The sequence below is a fragment of the Notechis scutatus genome, chromosome 1, assembly GCF_049901735.1.
Source record: "Notechis scutatus isolate UNSWTSFEM ecotype Mainland chromosome 1, rNotScu1.2, whole genome shotgun sequence".
Lineage (NCBI taxonomy): Eukaryota > Metazoa > Chordata > Lepidosauria > Squamata > Elapidae > Notechis > Notechis scutatus.
Window position 1 is genome coordinate 314,327,983 of NC_142009.1, and position 22,371 is coordinate 314,350,353.

At 38.0% G+C, this 22,371-nt stretch overlaps 1 protein-coding gene across 2 annotated transcripts in view; it reads right to left on the bottom strand.

The window, feature by feature from the left end:
• MNAT1 (MNAT1 component of CDK activating kinase) overlaps positions 1 to 22,371 on the bottom strand; it is a 113,046-nt gene that overhangs the window by 48,975 nt on the left and 41,700 nt on the right. For both annotated transcript variants that reach the window (XM_026670171.2, XM_087952325.1), the window contains exons 2-6: positions 20,173 to 20,325; positions 18,492 to 18,565; positions 14,327 to 14,430; positions 13,500 to 13,640; positions 5,837 to 5,962 (exon numbers count right to left, since the gene is read on the bottom strand). In XM_026670171.2, coding sequence (XP_026525956.1) covers positions 5,837 to 5,962; positions 13,500 to 13,640; positions 14,327 to 14,430; positions 18,492 to 18,565; positions 20,173 to 20,325 — 598 coding nt within the window. The remainder of the gene's footprint in view (positions 1 to 5,836; positions 5,963 to 13,499; positions 13,641 to 14,326; positions 14,431 to 18,491; positions 18,566 to 20,172; positions 20,326 to 22,371) is intronic.

The following is a 22,371-nucleotide window of genomic DNA, read 5'->3' on the forward strand; positions in this document are numbered from 1 at the left end:
GAAAAGTCACCACCTGCAGACATATCAACATGATTCGTCTCGTTGCCTTGCCAACCCTCTTCCTCTTTCTTGCTGCACATGCCTCCAAGGTCTCCATTCCATCTCAAGTGACGTACTTTCACGCCAGGCACTCCCCTCCTGCTGACCTGCACTGCATCTGGGGACATCTTTCCCCCTTACCTCAGATGGTCAACGCTCCCTAAGCCGTGGCCCCACATCTCCAGCAATGCTTCCTTCCAGATCAACACTTTTGAACATCCCCCCGAACTACACTCCTCATACTTCGCCCCACTGCCACCACCTATTATTGCTCCGGTCGACGCCTCTACATGATTCCATAAGCAACATTTATGAATCCTGGACAGTCCTTAGACCCCGTTCATCTCGTCATTATCACAGACACCGCAAGTCAGCCTGACATTTATGCTCAGGCCACCCCTTTTCTACATCGAATTAAGAGATCGCAGAACTCTGCCAGCGCATCAGATGGTTGCACCCCTGCCTGACCAAAACCACGCAGGCAGGTTCCACTCAAATAACTCTCATCTACCATACCCAACAACCGCAGAAGTGCCTTCCTACGGGAAAAACTTGCCAAAACAATGGGACCATGTACCATCTATGCAAGATGAACTCAAAAACCATTTGCTACGATCCCAAGGCAGCTGTACGTCTCAACGTCACCTTATGGGCAGGACTTCCAAAACCTCTGGCAGATCCGATCCTGAAGGGGAAGGAAAACTTTATTACCTAAACCACACCACCGTGCTCAAGGACGGTACTAACCCAATTGTTTTAATCTTTGATGTTTGTGTTGCTTGTTCTAAACCAGGGGGACATTCATGTGGGTCGGATGACTGGAAATCAACGTCGCCCACAATCATAAATACTTGTGTCATACACCCATTAACTGGGCCATGGGGAACCCCAACCACTGGACCCCTTGTGGAGGTTCCGTTGAGTGCTCGGGTTGGTCTTGTGTCTGTGATTATACCGGGGAGGGTACTCAGGTTGCAATCATCTGTCACATTTCAAACGAATATCAGGGTCTACCACAGACAATAAGGTAGAAATCACTATCTCCAGGCAACACCCTGCCTTGGAAACTTATGGTATAGGGATTGATGGCACAGGAATAGACCCAAATACTTACATTACCATAAAAACTGAAATAATTTATGAAGGCGAGGAAACATCATTAGGCTGGTCAGTATATAATAATTTAAGGAAATTAGAAAAAGCCCCTGATACCAGCATTATTGCAAAAACTTGTTCATGGATATGGCAGAAAAATTGCAAAACAACTTGCAGTAACCAATTGTTTTGTCTGTGGGGGAACTACCACAGGAGAACAATGGCCATGGCAAGCCTTAGAAGCCTCGCCATCTCTGTTTAATAACATGTCTTCTGTAGGAAACATAACAGCTAGAATAGCTTCCGATCCACTTATCTGGACAATTACCACTAACTTAATCGGTAGAAACTGTTTTTCCCGAAATGGATCCACTCCAGTAGGACACCTCCTTTGCTTAGGTACATGGGATAACTCCTACCAGACTTGGACAGCACCTGACAATGCTACCACCACACCTGCCAAATTCAACACTTCCCTCCTACCTTATCTCTATGACACAACATCCTCTCAAATTTGGACAGCTCCAAATAACATGTATTGGATTTGTGGTAACCTAGCCTATCCGTCCCTTCCAGCAGATTGGCAAGGGTCATGTGTATTGGGGTGGATAAGACCTTCCTTTTTCCTCCTACCGATCTCCATCAAGCAAGAACTGGGCATCCCTGTGTATGATACATTATCCCACAAGAAAAGAGACACCGATAATACCTTTGCAGGTTTCCCCTGTCAATCAGAATATGAAGGGGACACCTGGACCTCAGAAAGAATCGTCTGCACCTTCAGCATTGCTAGTTGGGCCCAAGATGGCTCCTGGGGGTACAGAACCCCCATATACATGATTAATAGAATTATGCGTTTACAAGCTGTTTTAGATTTAGCAGGACAACGTATAGACAAGGCTCTAAACACTCTAGCAACTGCTACGGACAAATTACGCACAGCTGTCTACCAAAATCGTTTAGCTTTAGACTACATACTAGCCAAAGAAGGAGGGGTATGTGGTAGGTTCAATCTTACGAACTGTTGTCTTCAAATTGACAAAGTTGGCAAAGTAGTAGCACAATTAACAACTGAGATGCGACAATTAACCTACAATCCTAATCAAGTATGGCAAGGTATTGATTTTAAGAATATTTTTAGTTCTTGGTTCCCTAAACTACCAGGATTACAAGCCATAGTAGCTCTCATAGGTATGATTGCTGCAGGATGCGTTATTCTTCCATGTGTATTACCAATATTTGTTCGTACCATCTCCAATAGTCTGTCTTTATTAGCTGAAAAGCGTGCCATTGCACAGGTTAATGCCCTCTGGGAAAAAGAACCTCTGTACAAAGTCATACCCTCAGAAGACCCTGATGCGTGCGCTCGCACAAGTTTTTGCATGGGTAGTGATGAAGATCCAGAAGAAATTCCTCCATATAAAACTAAAACAGAGGAGATGCTGTAATGGGCCAAATCCATTGTGTGCCAAGCCTCACGTGAGCAACCTCAATGGTTCCGGTGCATGCTAGGTCTCACGTAGGCTGAAAACAGACACCAGGAACAAGACCATAAAACACGTCACAAGGGCAGTTAACTGGAATGCAGCTTGGTTTGCTAGTTTAAATTTACCATGGCATGGTTATTGGAAGATGCGATGCATCCACTAACATTCCTACGCATGTAACATAATGATTGGATAAACTCACCCCTTTGTGTGTTCCCAATAAAAGGAGTTCCCCAAACCCTGATCGGGCAGCTCACCCAAGATAGAACCTGTGTTGGTGTCTTTCTTGATGCATTCGACCACCCAGTGGGCAGCCTTCCAAATGCGGAGCAAAACCGCAAAGTACTGTTCAGAGAGGTTTAAAGTACTCCTTTTACCAAAATACGGAGAAAGAATAGGAATTATGTAAGCAATTTGTGGACACAATGCAACCTCACATTCTCCCCCCACCCCACCCACCCCCGCAACCAGCTAGATTACCACAGAAATTGGTTTCTATAAAATGAGGTGTTAAATACCCATCTCTCCCTTGAATTCTTTTCTTCAACAGAAATAAGAGGCAGCAGATAAGATGGGCATAGAGAAATATCAGACCCACTGCAGCCAGGTCCCTAGTGGCAATTTCAGCCGCATCCCTACCCTTTATTTGGAGAATGGCAAGAGGTCCAGACTGGCAGAACAACAGAAATCTCAGTCCCTCCTCAGTCCTAACAACAGGAGGGAGGGAGTTGGTTGGACACTGGAGTGGCAGTGGTATGGCTGGGTATTGGCCAAGCTCATGGCAGCCACACACCTAAAGTGGCCATCAATATATTTCTCCACAAGATGGACAGTGATTCCAAGAAGGGAAAATATGATGACAGAAGAACATGCTGCAAGAAAGAAGTGACAATATATTTTTTTACAACTAAACACATCACCATTTTTTTAAAAAAAATGTTAGCTAAGCTATATCTAGCATAAAGAGTTAAGGAATGACATGTGGGGAAACTAGGGCCTGTCCTTGCTTATAGGGAGCTCCCACTTTCTGAGGTCCAGTACTGCTGCCCTCAGAAAGGGAAACGATGAAAGCTAAAATAATGAGCTACAATAGGGCAGTGATTAGGATGCAGTACTAAAGACTACTTCCGCTGACTGCCAGCTACCTGCAATTTGGCAGTTTGAATCTCACCAGGCTCAAGGTTGACTACCATCCTTCCATCATTAATCCAATGACAAAGCCTACTTTTCAGCACACAGCTCAAATCTATTTATGCATAGTACCGTAGTACCTTATTTATTAAAAGAGAGCCAGTGTAGTGAGATGCTTAAGTATCAGCCTTTGATCCAGTTATTTTATTTCAGCCCAGCCTACCTCACCAAGCTATTGTGGGGATAAAATCAAGGGAGACCTATCTACCTCCCCTCTCATGTAAATTACCATGATCTCTCTGAGAAAGGCAGGATATAAATGCAATTAGCAATAATAGAGTTATACTAATTGACCTAAGACAAGTGAAAACAAATTCTGGGCCTAGTCAACCATTTTTCCTGTTCTATCTTTCCTTGGTACTCAACAGAAAGATCACAAAAAGAGAAATGTAAATATGAAAAAATATGTTTAAAAAAGTACTCAGTTCAAAGATGTCAAGAGATATTAACAGAGTCAGGATGGCAGTTGCAATCATGTAATGGCAGCCTCACCCTAAGGGGCAGACAGATGTTATCTTGACTTTTATGATAACCTCTGCAAAATAAAACTGAGAAAACTGCACGGTTATCATCACTGTCATACTTCAAGAGAAATAAATACTACCAAATAAAAGTTCTGTCTTTAAATAAACCTTTCAAAACAAATCATCCTGCTAGCAAGAACCTACTCTTTTCCCCAAGAACGTTCAGTGATTCTTTGTATATAAAAAAAAACATTTACCAACATATTGTATGATATAAGTGCACCAATGTTGTTACTTTTACTTCCATTTTTAACTACCTGTGCTTTGATATATCCAGATAATTTCTGGTTTGTCTTTACAATAGTTTAGGGCAGGGTTAAATTTTATTTAGACCAAGATAACTGAGGCTGGTGGGACCTGAAGTTCAAAATATATATACAAAACTAAATCACCTATTTCTACCTTAAGGAAAAACTCAATTTTAGCATTTTGTTCCTTAATATGGCTTTCCTCTTTAAATCAGCTTTTCCCAAGCTGATTTATATCAGCTTTTCCTAAGCATAAGAGCTATAACTATTTACCAGCAAAGAGTTGCAATCCAGTGCAACTGGAGATCACTAGGTTGGAGAAATGCCCTAAACCACTTCAAGATTAAGTATATGTCTGCATATCCATATAATCAAGATTAATTGACAATAGAAGCAAAAAGTATTATTTCTTCCTAGTTATATCAAAGATTAATGCTATGTCCAAACCCAGTCAAGAATGAATGCTGATTGTTCATAAGAAAAGAGTACATACAATCTGTAGCACAGCCAAGGAACTGTCATTTTTAATGAGAAAATAAACATATGCCAAATCTAGATGAACTTTGGAGAGACTCTTTTAGAGCTATTTCACACTATTATCATCCATATTTCCTAAAGAATAGGACTGTCAATCCTTCGAAAATGATTCCAAAGTAACACTTCACTTGTTATGCAAGCCCAAGTTTTTTTCTGTCTTTTCAATTGCAACTGTTTTAAGGTTGTTGACTCACCAAAATTAATGTGATTCTTAAAGCTGCAAGTCTTTTTTTAATTTCATGCCAAACCCTGAAAAAGCTTCTTCAACAAATGAGGTATTATATACACATTTGCACAAGATCCAAAATAATTTTTCTAATTGTTTTCAAAATATGCCAAGCCCTAATGCAGAACATATATATCTGGAGCAAACAATTATCCATATCCAGCATAATAGGTTGCATTCATTTGTGTGGTTTTAAAATCGAGAAAAGACTGCCAGCATGCAATTTTGAACATCAGATCCACTGCCAATCGGCTGTGCTTTCTTATGTGTGATATAATCTACTGTACATTTGTGAACTGAAAATATAACAAGGTTTTGAAACCAACTAATATATCATTCTGTTTTCTTTATCTCTACCTAATCACAACTTCAGTGCTACAGTGAATCTAGTATTTAATTTATTGTTCCAAACTCAGATTGGAAAGGTTAGACTGTGAAAAGGAAAAAATAATTCTTTTTTATACACACAGAAAGTTGTTTATATCTTACCATTTTGATGCCTGTTGAAAATGCCACTGGTTTGATAGGTTTGGGAATCTCCAGTTGCATTTCTAGCTGCGTAGACCGATCTTTATGCTGGGCTAATAACAAAGAAGCTGGCAGATGAGAACTTTCCTACAATCAAAATTAAAAACATAAGAGTAAAATATTTAAAAGCCATAAACTATCCACCATTGCTGTCATGCATTCCCAGAATAACAAATTGCATCTTTCTCAAAAATGGCTTTCTTTGGCTATTTCCAAAAGAACAGCATTCAATACTCCCAGTTTACCAGAAAATGGTCATTTTTTACTAATAGGAGGAAGTTACATTAGACTCACAAATTTAAAAAAAAGACTTACAAAGATATATTTTTATAGATTCTGCATTAACAAAAATGTAATAAAATAACCAGAAAGACAAATGAATTAAAATATGAACATTATTCTAATAATTGCATAACCATGTAATTAATATCACTTTTAAAGTCATAATAATTAGAATTAACAATTCTAAAAAGAAGCAGCACAGAGTCATTTAAGCTGGGTCCAAAACTTGTGTTCAGTTTCAGATTGGTTCCTCACTGGATTTTATCTGAGGCTGTTTTAAAGTTATTCTCAGCCCTCTCACACAATGAGAATTGTTCTTTATTACAGAATTATTTTCTCCTTCAATAATTTATCTGCATAAAAACAAGACAATTTCTTTAATACAAAACAATGAGCCCATTTATTCAAATGGATAGTAAGAGTTGTTCAAGACTTACTTAAAAATTAGCATAATAATATCATCCAGACTAGCAAATAAAATTTCATTCAGTGTTTCCTCTGATTTCCTATGAATTAATTTCAAGACTTCAAAATGTTTCCTGAAATTTTCTTTGAAAATGGTGGACATAAGCTCAAAATCATGTCATAGAAGGTAGTTGGTATTCTTTTTCCACTTTAGCTTAATAACTTGCCTATGAATAGCTTATGGTCTATTCTGCAGTCAGCCTCTGGGCACATCTTTGCTGTTATAATTGAGCTCTTCCACCTCCTTGTGTAAATAATATAGTCAATTTGTTTTCTATGTACTCTACCTGGTGATGTTTATTTATATAGGTGGTGTTTTGGTTATCTGAAGACTGTGTTAGCAATGAAAAAAAATCACTGGATTGGCAGGAACTGCTAAACCATTCTCATGCTTTATTTTTGTTTCTTAAATCACACAGCACAATTACTTTGTTCTTACTATTTCCAATTTTGCTAATCTTGTCTCCAACCACAAGTAGCACATCCTGCTTGCATATTGCATCAATCTCAGATTAAACTTGACCATAAAACTTGTCAAGCACTTATTCTGCATCAGTGAATGGAACATAAATTGTATATTAAAGGGGTGCCTACAAAATCCAGAGAGTATTATTGCACTGTAGCTAAGCATTGCTGTTGTTATATCTTTCTTAACTATGAAAGCACCATAGTTCCATCTTTATTTTTTGTTCCTGAATAGTAAAATGTTTGTTTTCTGAGTAATTGTGTCCAATTGCCATCCATTTCAATTAACTGTTGCTTAAGATGTCAATGGGCAGTCAATTCCTTTCACTATTTTGAGCTTTCCAATGTTTAGGCTTCTAACATTCCATATTTCCACTTTAATTCTACTTTTAGTGTTTCAGATTCTCTTTTCCTTAAGAAATTGGAGCAATTGAATACAGATTCCAGCTTACTGAAACAGAATTGGAACCTGAATCCACTTACCATAAAACATTTAGAATAACATGAACAGGGGCTTACCCCTATTTCAAATGAAGCATTTTTTCAAAATATTTTCCAGTTGGTATTCTAACTGGTATTTGTTTCACAAACTGTGCAGTGCATATCACACATTTTGTAATGTGAAAGGATTGGTTGATTCACTTGCTGTAATTCCTGAGAGATGAGGGAAGAGACATAATGTCCTGTTCCTGTAATTGAACTGTTGGCTTACTATGATTTTTGAACCGTATAAATGATCTCCTTATCACATAATAGACAGAAAATAGATCAAAATATATGCTTATGCCTAGTTGTTTTTAATGTAATGGGTAGTTCTACTTTAACAGCAAAAGAGCACCAATATAGATGGATGGATGGATAGATGGATGGATGGATGGATGGATGGATGGATGGATGGATGGATGGATAGGTAGGCAGGCAGGCAGGCAGGCAGGCAGGCAGGCAGACATAGAGAGATATCTGTACATTAGGAGGCAATTTGGTGTAGTGGTTAAGGCATCCAGATTAGAAACCAAGAGAACATAAATTGTAGTCCCTCCTTGGGTACAAAGTCAGCTTGGCCAATCCTTAGTCCTAGGAAGCAGGCAATGGCAAACCACTTTAGACAAACCTTGCCCAGAAAACTGCAGGGACTGTCCAGGCAATCTCTGAGAACTGGACAAGTATAAACAGGAAAAAATTATAATTACTATTATTGAATGAAAATATTGAGAATATTGAAAATCCTTAATACTAATACAACTATTTTAGAATATTTAAGCATATTTTAGAATCAGGAGTATTCTTCAAAATACTAGTCTTCACAATAATTAACTTTTGATATGAGCCTTAAACAAAAAAGATTGAGAGTAATTTTCAAGAACCTTTTTTTTCCTCCTGCCCTTCACTTTACCTTTCAGTCATTAACAATGTATATAGATATGTTTAGTAACGATGTGTACCCAGAAGTCTTTCAATTACCTATTTTGGTCACATTCTAAAGATTATTTATAACTGCTTTTTTTGCAAAGCATTTGGCAAAATGGATTTCCAGTAAAACCAATTGCTTTATAAGAATGTAATGTTCAGCTCGTCTAAATTAAAAGAGCATTTAAATTTGAGTTGGAAACATTTTGGTGACTCACTATAAGCTTTCTCTTCTTTTCCTCTCTTAAGCCATTATAAAAAGTAAACTGTTAGTGATAAAGCTATTTTGAATTGACCTTCATAGTCTGATTATATGTAAGGTACATCTACATTCAGGAATGCTTCCTCTGTATGTTCTTCCCTTGCCACATGAGAGCAAAAGATATTATCTTGTTCAGTATTCTTCCACTTAGCTGGGAGGAGGAGGAACCCTCCTTTAGGAGGGTCAACATGGTAAGAGACTGTACTATACTAATTATAGTATAAGACTACAATGAAGAGGAAGTAAAGTAAAATCCTCTCTTAGTTATAAAGCAGGCTGGGTGTGGAACAGGCTGAGTGTGGAGCTAGTCACCATCTCTCAACTTAAGACTGTAGAACTTCCTATCCTAAAGGTTGACCAAGATGCTGGATGAAGTACAAGAGCTTTGACCAAACAGATCTTCCCTTTCCCCATCATACCCTCATGATCTCCTCTAGAACAGGGGTCGCCAACCTTTTGGACCTCAGGGACCACCAAACTCATAATTTTACATCCCAGGGACCACTAACTGGTTCTGTGGGCGTGCCCTAATGTATGGGTGTGGCTTGGTGGTCATGTGACTGGCTGGGCATGGCTTGTATGTAAATATTATAAATATTTATATAAATATTGAATTTTTTATAAAAAAGAACAACTTTTACCCAAAATCAGGCAAAGCAGGCAGGCAGATTGAGTTGCTCACAGAATCACTGATTCATTCAGAGATCTATCTATCTGCCATTGGCTAGCTCAGTCTGTCACATAAAATTTGCTAGCAAGCAAACTCACAAAATTATCTTACAACACACCATGCATGTAAATATTGAATGTTTTATAAAAAAGAGCAACTTTTATCCAAGATCAGGCAAAGCAGTCAGATTGAGTTGCTCACAGAATCATTCAGTGATCTATCTATCTGCCATCGGCTAGCTCAGTCTCTCAAATTTGCTTGCCGTGAGTCTGCACTGAATTTGCTCGCAAGCAAACTTTCAGTCCTAAGGGAGGTTCGGCTGTGCTGAGCCGAAGAACTAAAGACTAGCTAGAAAGCATTTCCTGCTTCCTAGCTAATCTAAATCTCCTGGCACAGCAGAACAGATGATGGTCGGAAAAAGGAAAAACAGAAATTTAGCAGGCAAGTTTACCGGGTAAAGAGTGAGTGGGTAGGGAGGGTTCCCGCGGGCCATGTGGGCAGTGCAGCCTTGTGTTTCTGCGCAGCCTGGATTAATTGCTTTGTGGGGGTGCTCTGGGGGTGAGATTTCTCTGTGGCCCACCAAAATTTTCTCACGGCCCACCAGTGGGCTGCAGCCAACCGGTTGGTGACCGTTGCTCTAAAGGATCCTCCAAAAGACTATCCCAAAGGTGCTTTTTTCAAGAGGAATCTGGACTTTCTGGTTTTTCTTTGAAGACGTTTCACTTCTCATCCAAGAAGCTTCTTCAGTTTTGACTGGATGGTGGGGAATGGAAGGATCCGGTCACAGCTGAAGAAGCTTCTTGGATGAGAAGCGAAACATCTTCAAAGAAAAACCAGAAAGTCCAGTTGCCTCTTGAAAAAAGCACCTTTGGGACAATCATGACCTGGATGACTGAGAATCTCCATAGACACTCCAAAAGACTACTTACTGAAAATTTAATAAGTACATGTTGTATTTTTATTCTTTTTTGAGTATCACTTTGCTAGATATTTGCGATAAATTTTGTTAATAAATGACTTAGTTGGTCATTTCATTAAAACAAAGTCATTGACTGGTTTCACCAAAAAAAAATGCTTAATCAAACCTATTAACAATAACAATATGGCAGCTACATTTGCACATGTGCAAAGATCGGGAAATCATTGAAGACATTTTAAAGCGCATAATTACTGGTAGAAACATAGTGGGTGGTATATCATTTGTTGTGAGGAATTAATGTGAAAAAAAGCATGAATTAATGTGACAATGAGTATGTTTATACGGAAATGAAAATACATTAAAAGAAATGTAAAATATGGTAAATGCAGGAGGAATCAAGTCCTCGTGTAATACACCCTAGAATACTGAAAAATGGCTAAACATTGTCAGGTACTTTATTGTTTAACCTTGAGGAGAACTATGGAATTGGGGAGGTGCCAAAGAAGAAGAAAATAACAAATGCAGCCTCTCCTTTTCAAGAAAGGGGAAAATAGATAATCCTACTGAGCCTAACATCCATACCTAAAAAGAGCCAGTAATAAAATAGGTCATTTGAAACCATCATGAAGATAATCTAAGAGTCAGCAAGATATTGTTTAAAAAAAAAGTCATATTAAATAAAGCTTATTGTCTCCTTTAACGAAGTAAACATTTTGGTGGACAAGAGGAATGCTGTAGATATAAGCTACCTAACTTTCAGCAAACTTCAGGCAAGGTTCCAAACTTTAGGCAAGGTTCTTACTGACAAGTTGTTAAAATATGGTTTAGATCAGGGCCGTCAAACTTGCAACCCATGGGCCGGATGCGTCACACACTGGCCACGCCCACGCCCGGTTTAGTGAAGGGGAAAAAAGTCCCAATACATCACGTGATGAAGCCATGACACTGCAAGTTTGACACCCCTGGTTTAGATGGTACAACACTAAAGAGACAACCGTTAACAGACTATGAGAATCAAGATTAATCGCTCTACTTCAAGCTAGTAATTAGGGTCCCACAGGCATCTATCTTGAAGCCATATTATTGAACATTTTTTGATAATGTAATTGATACCTGCTTATCAAATTTACAGATAACACAAAGCTGGGAGGTTTCCCAAACCCATTTTGTGATGTTTTAAATGTTATTGCATGCCATCTGGAATCACTGATGATTATGCAGTCCTACAAGTTAATTAAATAAATAAATCCTTATTCCCTTGGTTGTACAATGATGAACTATGGAATACTGTGTACAGCTGTAGTCACTACATTGACAAAAGAACATTGATAGATTAGAACCAACTCAGAGGAGGTCAACAAAATTGATAGAGGCATTTAAGAACATGTCCCATGAAGACAGGTTAATGGAATGTGGTTGGTTCAGTATGGAGAAAAGAGTAAGAGAAGATATGTGCAGATACATCAAAGAGTACCACAAGAAAGATGACCAGGAACTATTTCCATCACCATGGAAAAAGAATTAATAGGCATAAGTTACAGGTACTTCAAATTTGTTTAAAATAAAGGGGGGGAAATCTTGATTGTAAGATCTATATAGCAATGGAACAGACTACCTCTGAAGATTGTGACTTCTTTCCCTAGAGATTTTTAAAAGAAGGTTGGACAGCCATCTCTGGGGCATGGCTTAATGAGTTTTTCAGTATATTGCAGAGAAAGTAGGTCAAACCAAAGAGGTAGTTGCAGATTGCACAGTGCAAATGAACAATCCTCATCCATTACAACAATTGTACTATTCCCCCTTTTTATTATCAGTTACTAAACATTTCTTGGAATGCTTAGTCTAAACTCAAAATGACTGTTGTATATCTAGCTCTCCTACAAAAGCTAATGGAATTTACTTGTGACTTGATGATTTCAGCAGATAATGTGGAGTGGGCATTTGATAGAAATAGAAAACATAATGACGCTAGTCAATGATATGTTCTCGCTTAGATATTATATCAAAGAAAGGAAAAGCAAAACATGACTGCCATTTTCCTCAGCTCTCATGCATACAGTTTGATTCTATTTTCTCTATTCTGCAAGCAAAACTTCAAAAGCGTTTGTTGTTTTGTATATAACTGCTTGAGATGTTAGACATTGAATAGCCCATTTTTGTTTGCTTTTTCACATTCTTTCAAGTTGAAGCTGATTTGGAAATATTTAATATAAAGAAGCACTGAAGAGGAATGGGAAATGAGGTTTAGAAGAAATACATCCTCCATTTAGTTCTTTTAAACTGTGAAACAATTCATCCATAGCTTAAAAAAATATACTATGGGATAAAGGCTAGGCCCAGCATGCAATTTCCCCTTCCTTACTTCCAACAGGCTTGCTTAAGTTAAAGAGAAGCATCTCCCCTTATAGCTTTGAAACTGCTATTTATAAGAATTCAGCTCTAGATACATGTCCATCAACTTCTCGCCCTCCTCATCCTGCCCCCCCCCCCCCCACTTCCTTAGCTAACAAAAGAGGCAATCAGCAAACCACTTGGCTCCCCTCAGTTTTCCATGCTAACTGACTGGTGAGTTATCTTTCCAAGGATGCTCCCTGCTGCCAGGTTACCCACCAGCCCTGCCAATTTTGAGATAAGAGTGATGGCTTAGGCTTCCTTAATAGTTTTTGTAGATGTAGTTGGCTCCTGCCTTACTCTCCCACCTTTCAATTTAGGTTTAAAATATATCCATAATTGTGTGTGCGTGTGTGTGTAAAATGAACTGACAACTAATTATGAAGAGAGAGAAAAGAGAAAAGGAAGAACCAGTTCTCAGAAGAAATCAAATATTTTACTCTAGCTCATTCAACAAGTATAGAGTAAAAAATACTTGTATTCAAATCCCTATATAGTCCTGAAATCTCAGTTTTTGTTAATCTGTTAATCTATTCCATAGGATTGTCTAAGAAATAAAAGATCACAGGTGTTTCTTGAATTTCGTAAGCAAAGAGCTGCAAGAAATAAAAATAATAATAAAGGAAACTCTGAGTTAATCCTTTAGTATTATTCTTTGGTGGCAGGAAAAAAGGAATAAACCATACAAAAGAAAAACATAATCAGTCCCTTTCAGAAATCAGTAATAAGTAGTTGCTTATTAAACCTGTCTCTTTTTACTCACCAACTTATCCAGAAGTTCCTGTTTATTCTTCCTCTTCAACATCTGTTGCATTTGTTCCTCCTTTTGTATAAGAAGCCGCCTCTGTTCATTCTCCTGCCGTTCAACCTCCAGTGCCTCTTCCAGCTCCTCTTGTTCTCGAGACTAAGCAGAACCATAATAATTAATACTTCTGAGCTGAAACTTGTTGAAGGTACAGGACTAGGGCAACAGAAAACCTGAAAAAGCAGTTAGCATCTACACTTAGGAAAAGTCGACTATGGACATCAAGGATATTATAAAGTTTTTTTGTATTTTGACACAGATGGGAGCTGATATCATCGTTTCCCAAAACAAAATAGCACTTAAAGAATAAAAGCTAGGGTATAATCCTTCGTTCTAATAAGTTATTTTGCAAGCCTTCCTTTTCAGACTAACAAGATAAAGGTACCAAGATCCTATTTCCTTAAGAAATAGGCTAAATCTCATTCTCAAACATTCAAAACTAAAAACAGAAGTGCGTCAAAACGCCCCTCCCTTACTTGTTCAATTAAGGATTAGATTACATCTACGTTTCAAGAATTCTAAGCAAAGCTCAGAAGAGAAACCAAATATACTTATGTTTTTTCCTTATATGTCATGAACACCTCAGTCTACTCTATTTTCCCTGGAGGTTTGTTGAAATGACAATGCAGATATCTCTATATCCTATATCCTAAAGTCATCAGATAAAGGAATTTTAAAAAATAGATGAGTGGATGGAACAGATGCATTTAAATATTTTGCTATTAATTACTTTGTTTCAATTAATTCAGGAAAAAAATGACGCAAGCAAGCAGTACACAACTTACCAATTTGATCTTATTTTTATGAATAACTTCTTTGTTTTCTTTCTGGTATATTTCCATTTTCTTTCTTGTGCCTTCTACATCCACATTATTGGTGAGGTTGAACACTGGATCAACATTGATTTCAAAAAACAATGGAGAAGGGGAGAGAAAGGAAGGGAAGGGGAGGACAGATATATATCAGTAAACATTAAAAGCATTGCCTTTGTTCCAAGAATAATATTTCCTAAAATATTCCTGTCTTTAAAATGATAGTTACTATTAGAAATGTTGGAATAAGCTTCTTCTAAAAATAGGTGGTGAAATTATCACCTTCTATTATTCACACACTTTTATTTAAATTTTGTTTTATCCTCAGTTGTTCCATAATTCCATCAAGCAACAGCCTACTTATTATAGCCACTGCTGAAAAGATAGTCACAGGATTATTCTAAGAGTGAAAAATGCAAAATTCAAGCATTATCATATGTTAATTCAACTGTACAGGAAAAGAAGCAGGTCTCTGGAAATGCAATGCATTCTTCAACCATGGATGTCAAAGTCTAGTTTGATTGTAATTTTTCCTCCCATTGTGCTTCTTACATTAATATTTTTTTAAAAACTTGGAATTCTAGGTAAAGTTCTAAAATTGCTCAATTCTCATAAGAACATTGGGAAGCTAGAAAGGATACAGAAAATAGTTGAGGTATAGCAGTGTCTAGAACTGACCCTGGGGTCAGAATAAGGCAACCACTTCTGACTGTCGAAGTTTAGAATAAAAAAGGCAGAAAATTGTTAAAGTTCATTGAAAAGGTGTTTGTTTCATTTTGGATTTTTGCATAAGTATGCCAGAACTTCATGCGAGTTCTACCAAAAATACCTCAAAAATCAAAAGAAGAATGGAATGGAATAAAGTTTACTCTATTTCATGATTTCACAAACAAAATAATCCAACATGTGAAAAATATAGAAAAGCAATTGTCCATTAGATTCTGTAATGGGATGTATCAACTTTCATCATAATAACCACCTTCTCCTGTGCGGTTCGAGTCCATCCTCGGTCATGAAAACTCACTGGGTAACTTTGGCCTTAAATAATCTCTTTCACAAAAATAAGATTATTTTATAAGATTATTTTTGTGGAAGGAAAAAAAGTAGAACTTGTGCTGCTCTTAGACACATGCACATAACCAAATAAAAATACTGTTAATATAATAATAACTTCCTATAACTGGTGAACAATATTGTATTTTGTTTATGAGTTATGAGTTATCTAGAAATGGAAAAATAAGGCACAAAATAGAATGTATGAGTGAATGAGTGAATGAATGAATACTATAAATTAACTTTTTATCAGGGAACAGCATCTATGGAATGTCCTCAGTGGTCATTAACATAACTAGCTTTGAACACCCATATGGCACCTATTCGCAACTTAGCACCTCCAGTTAGGCTAGGACTGCAATTCCCAGAATGCCCATTTGCCAAGCTGAGAGAGGATATAATGCAGTGGACTGTGAGGGCCCATTTGTTTCTCTATTTCAAGAAGCAAATTTCTCAGGCTAGCATTAGTACAGAGGGCTGTTATGCAGACAATTTAGAAGAGTCTTTCTTATGTGAGCACAACATACATTTCCAAATAAACCTATCTTAGGCCTTCACAATCTGGAGGAGAAAGGAAAAAGGAGGTAGACAAGTGTACTTTTGTCCATCTCTCTTTCTCATTCTTTTACATGTTGGCCTGCCTTTAAGATGTTAACATACAGCACAAAGCACATTGTTTTTAAAACCACTTTCAAATCTGAAAAAAAGTCAAAAATCAAAAGAAGTAAATTCCAGTTTAGCTTGTAAGGCTGTGGGCATGAGAAAGGTGTGCACGCATGCATTCAAAACCACATAGCACAATAACTAGTCAAATTTCTAATGCTGGGGAAAAAAATCCAATTCAGCTGCGGCATAAATCTCCAACCAGAGAGCTGAGTGCTCAGGCCCATCTACCTCACTCAGTGTGCTACCTCACCAGAAGAGGGAGCTGCTGGCCTTTTGTTCAAGCTCTTTGGCACCCCTGGATCCAGAAATGGCCAGAAAGAACTACTGCTTGTCACCCACAAAGACTGGGTGACAAAAAGAATAATTGGACTTCATCTCACTGTATAAGTTTTCTCAGTCTGAATTGGCTCTTCAGAATTGGAATGACTTAACTTTTGATCAAAATGACATTTGTACTTGCTTCTTGTTAGCTCACCTTCCTGCCTGATCATGCCCGATATCAGCTTTGCTTCACCTGTGTCAGCACTCATGTCCAATAATGATCAGTAAATGCTTGCGTATTTATTTATTTATTTATTTATTTTATTTCGATGTATATTCCACCCATCTAGTCTGGAGGTGACTCTAGGAAGCTTACAATCATTTAGAACAAATATTAAAAATTAAAACAATAAATAACATTAGTTTAAAATTAACTTTAATTTTAGGAATGGAGCATGATGCATAGAGGGGGTGGGGAAGAGGTGGGGTCTTATCCACTCCATTAACTACCTCCAGAATGACGCATCCCCATTGGGGTCCCAGGCCAATTGGCAGAACCAGGTCTTCAGGCCCTTTCGGAAGATCGAAAGGGTGGGGGCAGATTTCACCACAAAGGATATAATGTTCCAAAGGGCAGGAGCCACATCTGAAAAGGCTCTTCCCTTGGGCCCCACCAGCTGGAATTCCTTGACCGATGGAGTCTGCAGCATGCCCCTACTGCCAACGCAGCTAACCCATCTAACCTGGTAACCTGGACCCATGCTATGAAGGGCCTTAAAGATGATAATCAGCCCCTTGAATTGGACCCAGAAACTGGTAACCAGCTCGTGGAATAGCAGTGTAACATGGGCTACCTTAGAGACTCCAAGAACTGTTCTCATGCCTGCATTCTGTGCCCACTGCAACATCTGGATATTCTTCAGGGGTAGCCCCATGTACAGTACATTGCAGTAGCCCAAGCAACACATGACCAGGGCTTGAGCGACTGAACACAGAAACTTATGACAGCTTGATTATTTTTTGAATACAATGAGAAACGGGACTATTGAAAGTAAAATAAATAACAGTGGCACTGTAAGTCACCAACCTTGTCAGACAATTTGTACTCACAGTAATTTGCTTACTATCACCCACTTGACTTCTTTCTATGATATAGTTAAGAGCAGGGGCAGAAACAGAAAGTGAAAATTGAACGAGTAAAATTACCACACAAAACCAACAGCAAACTTTAATGCCCAGCTAGCAAAGCAAGAGCTAATAGATCTGGGGATTTCTTAGAGGGAAAGGTTTGGGGACACAAGGCCCCAAAGGTCATACTTATCTTGCCACCTATACTCAGATAACTGCTGTGCAGAGTAAAGAGAAGGAGATTTGATTGAAATATGCAGACTAAAAGCTCACTGGAGTATAGCCATAAATAGAGGGGAGGCATTAAATATTAACAAGACCTCAAAGAGCACATACATCTCTCCCCTATTAACACGCCTTGGTCTCCAATGCAAGAAAGATCCTATTTCCCACCCAATCCGTTAGGTCAACATTCCCCAATGAGAATGTTGTGTTACAACTGCCATCGAAACAGGACAGGCCCCAAGCCATAGCATCTGTAGGCCTGATATCCAACAAAGGAAGAGGGGGAAAAAGAGATTTCATCTTGCACTTTAACTTCTGTCCTTTTGCATTAGCCCCATAAACACATTGCCAAAATGGTATACAAGGTCAAATGTTTCAAACCCTCCCAGCTATTGTACTTAAAGCAGCAAGAGGATTAGAGGGGTACATATGGCTACTGTCATGGTGAATAAAGGCAAATGGAAGCCAAGATTAAGAACTGAATGGTTCTCCTTTACCCTTTTCTTTGCGGGAGTTTTTCTTTTGCAGTCCCAGCAATAACCTAACAAAGCATTTTTATAACCACATTTGTGGTACATGTTTCCCACCATACCACAACCCATCCCTACTATGACTACATTTATTACCCAGATACATCCCTCGAATTGAAGAGCTCTTGATTAAAAATGCAAAGAGAAAGTAATTAGCCAATCATCAAGTACTCCAATAAAGATCAGTGAAGAGAGGCTCAGCTTTAACGTTCAATGAGGCTGGCAGGAAATATAAAAGCATGCAGGGCATCTAATATGCACGCATTAGAACTTACCAATTTCTTCCACTTCTTCCAAGAAATCATTGTATTCTGCTAAGTTGGGGAAGTCATCCTCTCTTTTATTGTATCTTTGCAAAGAGACATACGAAAAAAACAGAATAGGATTACATCTGGGCATTCAAAAATATAAACTTCTGACATTCTTTCTTCATCCTTTCTGAGAAGCCAAGCACTCAGACTTTATCTAAACTGATCTTTTCTGAACTTTGAGTGAGTCAGCAGCTAATAAAAATGCTTACCCAAAGTCAACAGAATAGAGCAATGACAAATGGATAAAGGATCTAAAGATCTAAGAAAACTATAATCTCAATTAAGTTTCTCATTTCATGTAAAGGCGATCCGTCTTGAACAAGATAATATAAGCCTGAGGCCAGGTAATGGGTCATATTTGTAAATAGTTATGGTAACTTTTATAGCTAAAGAGCAATAAGGAAAAAAAGTAAAAATACCATTCTTGCTAGTTTTTATGCTCAGAAAATTAACTTTGGATTAATGCCACATAATAGCAACAGCAATAGCACTTACTTATATATCGTTTCATAGTGCTTTACAGCCCTCTCTAAGTGGTTTACAGAGTCGGCATATTACCCCCAACAATCTGGGTCTTCATTTTACTAAACTCAGAAGGATGGAAGGTTGAGCCAACCTTAAACCGGTGAGAATCAAACTGCTGGCAACTGGCAGAATTAACCTGCAATACTATACTCTAACCACTATGGAATCATGGCTCCTGTGGTGGGATTGTTTCATCCCAAAGGGACTGGCATGGGCACCCGAGTCCACAGAGGAGGCTTCAGCCAGAATATTCCAGCGGCAGGGTCTAGGAGAAGAACCTTCTCTGTTCTTGCTCCTGCCATTTAGAACATGTTGCCCTGCCCCAGAGTGAGGTTGTCTCCAACCATCCTGACTTTCCACCAGAGGGATGGTGGAAAGATTAATAACAGACTCCACCTTCCCCCTGCTCATCCTACTCCCTCCTTCCGCACCTTTTAGTTGGGGTTGAGTATTTATATTTTATAGTATTTTATTTATATTGTGTATAGGTTTTACATAGTTTTATAGAGAGCCATGGTGACGCCATTGTTAGAATGCAGTATTTCAGGCTAACTCTGCAAACAGCTTATCATCTAAGTATGATCAAAGGAAGGGAAGAAGGAAAGCATATGAAGAAATGAGACCAGACAGATAAAAAGAAAGTGAATTTCTAAATATTATTTCTTCTATTAAAAACATTGTGCATATATATGCATTTAAAATTTGCAGATGTATAGTCACAACACTATATTTATGCCATTCAAATTATATTTATGCTGTACAAATTACATTTTTAAAATGCTATATAAATGCTTGGTAAACACAAATTTAAATACATCCATGTTAACAATCAAGCATTAAAACTCCCAACACATCAGAATTAAGAGAAAGAATTGAAGTTTCCTTCCTGAAATATTGACATATGGAACAATATTTATGCATAAATCAGGTGTGTTTGTTTGTTTCTTTGCATTGCTCTGCCCTTAGAAACCAGAAAAAATACCTTCCTGAGCAATATATTGAGATCCAAGATAAGAATATTTTGCAAATATTTTAAATGAAGCCTTTTCACAAACATAGCTAAAATGAATTTGGAAGCACAAACAAAAAAAAGAGGTGGCTTGTCTTAAATGATACTTACATTTTCAGCACCTTCTTACGGATTTCCACCTCCTTGTCAACAGCTGGATCCTCAAAGAGTTGTACTCTGAAGTTGCTCTTCCGCAAAGGGGTATCACACTCTTGGCAATTCCCAGATCCCCGAACAAACAGCAGCTCCACGCAGCTTTCACAACTGAAAGAGAAAAACCACTTGATGTTAAAAAATAAATAAGTAATAAAATAGACAGGTGGTCCAGTAGCTAGCTTCATATTCATGTTTCTTATTTATTTTCAAAGGGGAGGGGGGAGATAAATCTAGGCATGAAAGAAAAGAATAACATATTTACAGATGTGAAAGATTCCAGAGAAACAATAATCCAATTACTTGGTATAAGCAGTGGCTTAAGCATTCATCACAAAAAGATGAAATCAATATGGCTGATGGAAGACTCTCTCCCATTCTCACAAATCAGCAAAGGGAAAAATCTCCAGAAAGAGAAATGTAGAAGAGGCTCAATTCTACAGCAGAGATGGTTAAAAATTTCATTTCATTCTCACTGTTAAGTAAGTCGACCCAATTCATACTTCCAGGAATATTCTCATTCGAGTTTTTGTATTTCTCCAAATACTGTGTGGTATATTCTTGATCTAAGCTAAATAAAAACAACAAAATGTGTACTCAGACTACAATGCGAATAAAAATGTGTGTTTTGCCAGAAGAAAATTGATTGTTCCCTCTGACACAAATTGAAATTTTCATGTTTCCCTTAAAAAGAATTTTAGATGTAATGTTGTTTTATTAAAATAGGTGCATTAACCCCTACTAGAGATTTAATGTGTTCCTTATTTGTTTTTGTTTTTAAGCAAAAATGTGCCTTCATATTTCAGCAGCACAAGATTGATGTCTTTGGAAGTAACACAGAGTAAAATAGTATGGGCTGCCAGAAGCCCATGGATTTATCTATTCCTGATATAGGGGAACAAATTGAATCTAAAACTTTGCAATGTAAACTGCTTTTTGCTCCCTGTTTTAGTTAGTCAGTTGCTCCTTTTCCCAAACCAGTTTTTTATTATAGTTTTCCCTAATAGTCAATATTCTGGGGTCATTCTGAGTATTATAATATTATCGCCTAAACCCTAAGATTTATTTTACTTTGCATCTCTTGAGGATTAGTTTAATATCTCCCTCATAATTGAGGAGATGAAGAGCACAGTTTTACTTGGGGGAAGCATTTCAGTCAGTGAAACCTGAAGTGATAGTCAGACAGGCACACAAGCTTCTGTCCCGAAAGGAAAGGTTGTTCTGTCTTCTGGATAGTCTATGAAATGCCTTTTTTTTTTTATATAAAAGCCAGTCAAAGATAAGGGAATGCTCCTCACCTCTAGTCTATAAAATGAAAATATGCACAGCAATAGGTAGTTTTAGAAGGTCACAAGAAAGCTAGTTAGACTGGATTTCAGGAGGAAGCAAAACTCTTGAAATATGCAATTTCAAATACTCAAATCAGTACTGACTAAATCATCACCTACTATTTTGGCCTAGGGAAATGGGAAGAAAAATAACTTGATCCATGAATATCAACATACAGAACTTCCAACAACTTATAGAAACCAATTTGTATATATTATACAAAAGGCTATATCGGTAATCAGATGGGAGGGGAGGTTAGCGTGATACAGGATTCTAATAAACAACCAGGGTCAAAAAGCTAAAAACGAGGAAAGCTCAACAATTCATAGGCTCTAGATTTTGGGTCAGCTTTCCCAGCCTGAGGTCCTCCAAATGCTGCATGCTTGGGTTGGAACGGCAGGTTGAGCAAGGCAGCATAAAATAGCAATAGCATTTAGACTTATTTACCGCTTCACAGTGCTTTACAGCCCTCTCTAAGTAATTTACAGAGTGAGCCTATTGCCCCCAACAATCTGGGTCCTCATTTTACTGACCTCGGAAGGACGGAAGGCTGAATCAACCTTGAGCCTGGTGAGATTTGAACTGCCAAATTGCAGGCAGCCAGCAGGCAGCAGAAGTAGCCTGCACTGAAACCACTGTGCCACCGCGGCTCATAAATTCATCTTGCCAAGTTCAGAATGAGCATAAGTGCATACTCACAATTTCTTATACAGAAATTTTTTAGGAGGAAAAAGAAGCAAAGTTAGGACAAATACTTGTTCTAAACATGCACAACATCCAAATGGCCAATGCATATATAGCAAATTAAAGCAACTCTAACATTCAGAG